Source organism: Benincasa hispida, chromosome 10 (assembly GCF_009727055.1).
Source record: "Benincasa hispida cultivar B227 chromosome 10, ASM972705v1, whole genome shotgun sequence".
Classification (NCBI taxonomy): domain Eukaryota; kingdom Viridiplantae; phylum Streptophyta; class Magnoliopsida; order Cucurbitales; family Cucurbitaceae; genus Benincasa; species Benincasa hispida.
Genome location: NC_052358.1, coordinates 26,206,337 through 26,214,859, shown reverse-complemented (window position 1 = coordinate 26,214,859; position 8,523 = coordinate 26,206,337). Strand labels below are relative to the sequence as shown.

Genomic DNA, 8,523 nt, shown 5'->3' with positions numbered 1-8,523 from the left:
AGGTAGTGAAGGAACAACACCATTTGAGGCTTGGTATGGTTACAAATCCTCATTGAAATTTCTGAGTATTTGGTTGCTTGTGTTTTACTCAGTCCCACAGAGCAAGTGTGACAAGCTTGATAGGAGAGCTTCATCAGGTATTTTTATAGGCTATAGTACTGTCAGCAAGGCCTATAAAATTTTCCAGCCATAAACTGAAAAATATTGTTGTTAGCAGGGGCGTCCACTTCCCAGAGGATGAAGAGTGGAGCTGGGATGAAGAAAAGAAGAAGGATCAGACCATAACAGAGCAACTCAAGTTCTCTAGGTCAAACATCGAAGAATAAGATGATTGGCAAAATGAAACAGTGGATGATGTGCCTGTGAGAGGAACAAGGTTACTCTCAGATGTTTATGAAAGATGCAATGTTGCTGTGTGTGAACCTGATGACTATCCAGAAGCAAAAAAGAATCAAAGGTGGATGGTTGCAATGGAGGAGGAGATTTCAATGATAAAGAAGAATAAGACTTGGATCCTTGTAGATAGACCTCAAGGCAGGAAGGTAATTGGGTTGAAGTGGGTGTTTAGAACCAAGCTTAATGCCAATGGCTCGATCAACAAACATAAGGCCAGACTTGTGTTAAAAGGTATGCTCAAATCTTTGGTGTTGATTACTCTGACAATTTGGCTCCTATTGCTAAATTAGACATAATCAAGTTACTGATCGCAATAGCTGCACAAAAGGCCTGGAAAGTTTTCCAATTGGATGTCAAATCAGCTTTTTTAAATGGTGTCCTACAGGAAGAAATTTATGTTGAACAGCCCCAAGGATTTGTGAAGGAAGATGAAGGGAGATAAGGTTTATCTTCTCAATAAGGCTCTCTATGGACTAAAACAAGCTCCAAGAGCTTGGTACAACAAAATTGATGAATATTTGCTAAACTTGGATTTTTTTGAAAAGTCTATCAGAAACAACCTTATATGTTCAGCACAATGGTACTGACATTCTTATGATTTCATTGTATATTGATGACTTGCTGGTTACAAGAAACAACACAGATCATATTCAGAATTTCAAATAAGAGATGATGAAGATGTTTGAAATGACAGATCTGGGGTTCATGTCATACTTCCTTGGCATGGAGATTAAGCAAGGGCAAGATGAAGTTTTCATATGCCAGAAAAAATATGTAAAGGAAATACTAAAGAAGTTTCAAATGGATGAATGCAAGACAGCAAGAACTCTAATGAATCAAAAGGAGAAGCTATGCAAAGAAGATGGTGTTGTCAAAGTTGATGAAGGATATTTTAGAAGTTTGATTGATTGCTTGATGTATCTCATAGTAACAAGGCCAGAAATTTTGAATGTTGTAAGTATTTTGTCTCGATTTATGCATTGTGCAAGCGAATTACATCTCAAAGTTGCCAAAAGAGTGATACGATATGTAAAAAGCACAAGTGATTTTGGTATCAAGTTCACAAGCAGCAAAGAGTTCAAGCTGATTGGTTTTTCTGACAGTGACTGGGGAAGTTCCATTGATGATATGAGAAGCACTTCAGACTATTGTTTTACTCTTGGCTCTAGTGTTCTCTCATGGAGCTCAAAGAAGCAAGAAACTGTAGCCCAATCCACTGCCGAAGCAGAGTTTATTGTTGCAATAGCTACTGTTAATCAAGCTTTATGGCTAAAAAAAATTTATTTGACCTTCATTTTGAGCAGAAAGAATGCACAGAGATTCTTGTTGACAACCAAGCTGCTATTGTTATCTCTCATAATCCTGTGTTTCATGGGAAGACTAAACATCTTAACATCAAGTTATTTTTCTTAAGGGAAGTATAGAAACATGGAGATGTAACTCTTGTCTACTACAAAACATAAAATCAATTTGCAGATATTTTAACAAAATCATTGCCTGCTTGCAAGTTTGAGTTTCTAAGGTCAAGACTTGGTGTTTGCAGCTCCTAAAGCAAGAAGGAGTGTTAAGAAAATGCTCCACTCTGTTTAAGATGATTGTGTCAAAGGTTCCTATTTTTTGGGATTAGTTACTTTTTTATTCATGATCTATAATTGTGGAGCAAGTATGGGACTTTTTGTTAGAGGGTTGTTATGTTAAGCTTTAAATATTGTTATGTTTCTTTGTAATGCAAATTTCTATTGTCTTTGGCTCAACAACCTTTACTAAATAATTCATTGCTTCAACAGAAAATTTGTCCAACATTGTGGAATATGTGAATCGGCCAATGGCACAGCCCAAAATATCGGATTATATTCACCGTTACCAATACCGAATGACATTTGGGAAGATATTTCTATTAAATTCTGTTTTAGGTTGCCTAAAACACAAAGCGAATACACCTAAATAGCGGGATGCATCTTTACCACAACTTGAGTTCGCCTACCATTCAATGATGAACAGACCTAATGGAAAGAGCCCATTTTTGAGTTTGTGTTTTGTTAAAAACAATTCCATTGATAGAACATTTGTGTTTTGTTTATTATTTTTTTAATTTTATCTTCAGTTTGGGGTTTGTTGTTATGTTAAAATGGCCCATTATTTAAGTTTTATCTTTCCTTTAATTTGTTTTTGAGTGGGCTGCTTTATTTTTGTTCTATTTTCTTTTATGTTTTTTTTTAATAGGTAATATAATTATACAACAACAAAGAGGATCCTACAGTCCGAGATCAAGACAACAAAGCAACAAGCAGAAGTCAAGACAAGACTCGACAAATCGACAAAAACAAAGCCAAATCAAATGCAAAACATCACAGGCCACCGGAGAATAAGACAAAGAACAAAAAAAGAAAGCCCCACAAGTGAAGCCAATAGCAAAACAAATACCAACAGCAAAAATAAAATGAAGAAAAATATCAACCCGTCAAGAAAACTAGATAAGACCAAGAAGGTCAAGTCGCCAAGAAATCGCACGAGTACGAATCGTAAAGACAATAAGATAAAATAGAGCAGAAATCATCTTTGGCCGACCCAAGGGAGCGGGCGATTATATTTCTTTTATTTTCCGTGTTGTTGTGAGGTAGGATAAATTTTGGATGAACTTTGTCAGTAGCCTGAAGAATTTAAGCTCTCGTTGGCAATTTGCTAGCTTACATTAGCTCCCGTTCACTTTCTCTATCTTGTTCTTCTTTGTGTCCCACGTCAAAATTTCTAAAAAAAATGACAGAAAAAAAAGAGAGAGAGCAAGTTAACAAAATTAAATNCCGTTCACTTTCTCTATCTTGTTCTTCTTTGTGTCCCACGTCAAAATTTCTAAAAAAAATGACAGAAAAAAAAGAGAGAGAGCAAGTTAACAAAAAAAAAAAAAAAAAAAAAAAAAAAAAAAAAAAAAAAAAAAAGAGAGAGAGAGAGAGAGAGAGAGAGATGAAAATGGAGAAGAGTTACCTGATTGAAAAAGGTTTAATTTAACTATTTATGTGCGATGAATTGAGATGAATTTTCTTTAATATTGGTTTTTCATTAAACTTATTACAATTATACAATAGATTTGAAACTCATTAGATAAATATGGATTTTTATAGATTCTCACATTTGATTGAAGTTTTTTTTTTTTTTTTAATAGACTCGCATTTGAAAATGCAACAAAGTATCAAATATAAAAAAGAAAAGTATTCTCAAGAGAGGGTACATTGATTAAATATTAAAAAAGGAAAAAAAAAATCCTCTTCCATTCATATAATTGATTTCCATATTTGATTTAGATGGAAGGAAAAAATCCTCTTCCATTTAGGAGATGAAAAGGTATAAAAGTATAGCAAATTTTACCTTCCCATGAAAATATACTATACCTTGAGTTCTTGAAGCTATTATAAGCTTTTATATCTAACAAATTGTGCTGTTGAATAAAAGTAGAACATTTTAAATCGATTCCCAATGTAAAATATAAGGATCAATAAGACATTTTACATGAATTATCTATCTCAATAAATATAGATACAAAAGCATACCCTCTTTTTTTTTTGTAAAATGAGAAACGAGAACGTTTACAAACTTAAGGTTGATAATGTGAGTTGATTTCCTTGTCTACCTCACTCAACTTGCATAGGTTGTCCAACTTGCATAGGTTGTCCAATTATCTAGAAGGAAGACTAGTAGAGTTCACTGGAGGCAAGGAACGAACGTTGATATCGAGCGGTAAGAGACGGTATTGCAAGTCGAGCTCTTGGAAAATTTTAACGAGTTCTTCGACTAAAAGAGCTCTCCTTGTCCACCTCTCCCCCATGTCCTGATGGTTCATTCTATGAGTAAGCCATATTGCTATCCTCATTCTATTCAACTCTTCTACATCCTTGAGGACAATCATTGGCGCAGGACACCAATGCTCTTTCTTGCCCTCAATGTAACTGCAAAGACCAAAAAAAATGATAGAGATGTCAAAGAAATGAGGGATTGTTTGCATTTCTAGGTAAACTGTGTTTTCATTTCTCCACATACCTTATTATTCTTTGTTTCATTATAGCAATTTTCTCAGGCGGAGTACATATGTGAAGACAGAATTCTACACCATCTCCCATGTCAGGACTACGATAGAAATTGTGGATAGCCTTAGTTGCAAGAAGACTGTTCGGAAATATGATCTTCTGGTTGTCATATCTTAAAAAACTGGTCGTCAAAATGTTCATTTCTTCTACAATCATCTGAAATTCATTGAACTACAGTTTAGAACAAAAAATATCAGATGGGAATGTACAAGTAAAATTACTTGGGGAGAAGAATTACCTGCACGCCATCGATTTCGCATCGGTCCCCGACGTCAAATGGATGCATCACAAATAAGAAGATGATTGATTCAAAAACAGTCTTGCAAGTATTTCCAAATACAAATGCGACAAGCACAAGTTGAGAGGTCACGAATAGGAGAAATTTGCTTGTGGCTATACCCAGAATCAATAGCCAAATAACCAGAATAATGATAGAAACTAAAATATTCACCATACGGTGAAGTTTGTTCACAGCTGTTTTGGTATCGTTTAATGTCAAAGCTAGGGCCCTCCGTTCTCTAAAGGCATTGACCTGCAACAATTTTATGCATAAGATCATTAGACCAACACAAATTTACTATTAAGAGAACACCCCTATTTTGGTGACTAATGATGCAATAGATGACGAGATAATTTGCAACATTAACATGTGGAAGTGAGAACACTAATGTATTTAGACTTTGATCAGATAGATCTTACCACCCAGTTTTTCAATGACGATTTGCTTATTTTCCTATTCTCACATGCTCCTTCAAAGAGCCCCATGGTTTTTGAAGCCTCATCTTTTTCCATGAAACGCATCAAGTCCTCGAGGTAGATATATCTAACAAGGGGGGAAATTAAGAATCGAGTAAAAGTCAGCAAGAAAAAAATAATAATAAGAAAACGATTGAAGATCCCAATTACATGTAAAAACATGAGAACATTCAGAAAAAGTTATTTCAATTTGTTGGTTAGCATTTCTAGAACCCACAGTTGATATATCTAGGTGTGGATGAAAAAAAGCTAATTTCATTCTCTATAATCCTGCAATAGTTTCCATGAATGATAAAGCTAATGAAGAAATTTAAAGCATTAGCCACATTAAGGTAGCTTGTTTGTCCAACTTTTCGTATGTACCAAGTTCAAAGTATAAGCAAGTAAAATGGGTTGGTGTTAAACTAATTGAAATATATGGTAAATTGTCCCGAAAATATAATTTTGAAGCAACCATTTAATGGAAAGATGATTTCGTGGGTAGATCATCAATGAGAAACACGATTTTGAATGAATATTCTTTCATAAAACAGAATTTATCCATTTATGTCTCGTAGTAAAAGTAAAAGGCTTTTTTTCCTTGTCAATCGTCTTGATAAGGAATCTTTTCCCCCATAATTTTTAGAAAAAAACATTGAAGTTGTTTGAAAATTCCTTCCCAATAAAGTAAAAAATGAGAAGTTTCATGAAAATACCTCATCACCCTGCAAAAAAAAAAAAAAAGACACTTGAAACACTTTAGGGATGTATGGATTGACTTTGCTTTAAAACATTTTTCTTCACTTAAAGTATCACTATTTAAGAACTTAGAAAGTCAATCCAAATAATAGGATGTATGAAATGAATTAACTTACTTAGAACCTTGCCTAGCCACGTTCAGAAAAATCTTCTTAGCAGCAACTTTTGCCTCATATTCACTCTTGATCTGTGTGGTTGATTCGTCCTCATCAGTTGCATCTTTTATCTGTTCATCCAAAGTTGAAAGAGCCCCATGTCTAACGATGTTCATCAACCTCTTCATATTCCAAGCTGACACATTTTTAGGACTAAGTTTATGCAAGTGATCAATTGTTATACCATCATCGCCCTTTTTAGACAGTGTCCTAGATAGCTTGCCACTTCTTCCACGAGGACTTTTCTGCAACCCACCACTCCCAATCACTCTCCCACCCTTTTGAGTTGTTGAAAAGGCAGTTGCCTTTAAATCAGGAGGGATAGTAGCCCCTGCATTCTGTAACTTTATAACCTCTTCTGCAAGCCTCTCTTCTTCTTCCTCGTTCTTTTGAATCTCTATCAATGGAGGCCCTGATAGTGTCTCAATTACATATTGGTTAAACAATGCATCTTGAATCCTATCAAAATATGTACTCACATGGAAAGAAGAGGCCAAAACCTTCACCATCAGCGTTTTTACTAGCCAAACCAAAGTGCTTACAAGAAGACATATCAATACTTTGGTCACATATTCTAAGGCATTGCTCTTTACCTCTCTTTGAACTTTGTCATCAAACAGGAAGTTCCAGGCAATTAAAACTAGACCCAACCAAAGACAATTCTGGACGGCCTTTCTGACTCCATAAACAAAGTATAGAACCCTCTTACGCAATAGAAAGTTTCTTTCAATGAAGAAGACGATTAACCTAATCCCCCAACCAGAAACCAGCCTTCCACATATCAGAACAAGAATCATAACCTCCCATTTCCATAGTTCAAGCTTCCATAGTTTCTTTCTCCTCCAGTAACGAATTGTCAAAGTGCAAATCAGTGCCGCGATTATCAAAATCAAACTCGCCCACTGTAACAGAGTCAGAACACCGAGATTAGCCTTCTTATACTCATCAGGAAGATCTTCTTCCAAGAATGGATCATCGTCTTCCTCATCTAAGGCTTTTGACAATAAACCAGAGCGAACTTGCCCTGATTTTGTTGGTACACGCCCTGACCTCCGGTCTTGGTATTCAGGTGGATCCAGCAATCTAGACTTAGTTTTAGCCCTAAGCAAGCTAGATTTCCTCTGGAACGATACATCTCTTTGAAAGGACGAATTAGATGTGCATCTCAAAACCTCAGCAGCGCCATCATCTTCACCATTGCTGCCATATGCTCGACGATCACGCTGCTTCGGTTGCTGTCCTCTATGTTCTTCATCAACCGGCAGAGAGTCTCTGTGCCGTCTTCGCATCGAATCGTTTTCAGAAATTTCTGAAATAGACTCAAACGAAACCTTCAACTCTCTCGAACTCCGTCGCATCGGAGATTCCGCCACCGCAGGAAGCAGAGTCTTATCCTGTGGTAGTTCCAGCATTTCCATATCCATATCTAAAGACATCTCTCCCGACGCCTTCTGCTTGTGAAGAAACTGTCCAATAAGCTTAGACGGTGGATCTTCCACATCCTTCCTATCTTGCCTAAACTCAAAATCCTCACTCCTACCAACACAATCGCCATTATCCCGTCTATTATCACTGTCATTCCAGAAATCATAACTGGACTCCCTCCAAATCCTCCCACTGGTGTTCACCAACTCCTTAGCTCTCAATGAAGCATCGTCCTGATCAACCTTGACGATAACCTCTTTCCGATCAGATGCATCGGAAACCGCCATAATCGAATGTTGCTGATCTGAAAGAATGGGAAGCTGCTCTTGATCTTGAGTAGCATCTGCTCTAGAAAGCTTCCTTACATACTTGTAAGAGGCGTGAGATTTCAAAGACTTGAGAGAGAAATCCATCGGACGGGCACTTTCAAACGATTATGTAGGAATGAAACACGGAGAGGAAAAAGTATGGAAAAAATAATAATAAATGTAAAGAATGGCGTTGGAGAGTTGAAAATTTGAAAGGAAAGGATCAATGGTGAAAGTTTGTTGACGCGTGTACTGCTTCCGCCATTAAAATAAAGAGCTTCTTCTCCTTCAGACGTTTCTAGTAGAGGAGAGAGAAAGAAGAGAGAGAATCTTCTCTGCCTGCAACAGACTATAATGCGGCGCCACAAAAGAGACAGCAGAGAGAGAATATATATATTTTTCAGTTTGAAAATTTTAACTCTAAAACATTATAATATTTTGTAAAGATATGATAATGTAAAAACTGAATTTGATATTTTTAATATTTTATATAGATGTTTTAATATTGATAGTGATGGTTATATTTTTCATATACTGGGGTGTACATCGATCGGTAGCATCAAAAACCGATAAAAAAAAAAAGAGTGAAATTCGTCTGTGCATCCGATTTGATCTTTTTTTTCTTTTTTTCTTTTTTTTAAAAAAGGTAAAAATGAATGAAAAGGA

The 8,523-nt window shown here is 35.9% G+C and overlaps 2 protein-coding genes across 2 annotated transcripts; one reads left to right on the top strand and one right to left on the bottom strand.

Annotated features, from left to right (window-relative positions):
- Window positions 1–1,083: 1,083 nt before the first annotated feature.
- On the top strand, window positions 1,084–1,820 carry LOC120088996 (secreted RxLR effector protein 161-like). The gene is made up of 2 exons (XM_039046435.1): window positions 1,084–1,647; window positions 1,701–1,820. Exons 1-2 carry the CDS (start codon window positions 1,084–1,086, stop codon window positions 1,818–1,820), a joined length of 684 nt encoding a protein of 227 aa, XP_038902363.1.
- Window positions 1,821–3,814: 1,994 nt separating this feature from the next.
- On the bottom strand, window positions 3,815–8,211 carry LOC120087861 (mechanosensitive ion channel protein 6-like). Its single transcript, XM_039044826.1, has 5 exons — window positions 6,086–8,211; window positions 5,175–5,298; window positions 4,714–5,007; window positions 4,429–4,631; window positions 3,815–4,337 (listed from the first exon to the last, which is right to left on the bottom strand). Exons 1-5 carry the CDS (start codon window positions 7,960–7,962, stop codon window positions 4,067–4,069), a joined length of 2,769 nt encoding a protein of 922 aa, XP_038900754.1. The 5' UTR covers window positions 7,963–8,211; the 3' UTR covers window positions 3,815–4,066.
- Between the last annotated feature and the right edge of the window lie 312 nt (window positions 8,212–8,523).

What these genes read in the sequence shown, in the direction of transcription:
- LOC120088996 (XM_039046435.1), top strand. Translation starts at nt 1,084, where the DNA reads ATGACAGATCTGGGGTTCATGTCATACTTCCTTGGCATGGAGATTAAG. An exon ending in TTATTGTTGCAATAGCTACT is followed by an intron (nt 1,648 to 1,700) that starts GTTAATCAAGCT and finishes CATTTTGAGCAG; the next exon opens with AAAGAATGCACAGAGATTCT.
- LOC120087861 (XM_039044826.1), bottom strand. Translation starts at nt 7,962, where the DNA reads ATGGATTTCTCTCTCAAGTCTTTGAAATCTCACGCCTCTTACAAGTAT. An exon ending in GTGGCTAGGCAAGGTTCTAA is followed by an intron (nt 5,299 to 6,085) that starts GTAAGTTAATTC and finishes CCCCCTTGTTAG; the next exon opens with ATATATCTACCTCGAGGACT. An exon ending in ATGAAACAAAGAATAATAAG is followed by an intron (nt 4,338 to 4,428) that starts GTATGTGGAGAA and finishes TGGTCTTTGCAG; the next exon opens with TTACATTGAGGGCAAGAAAG.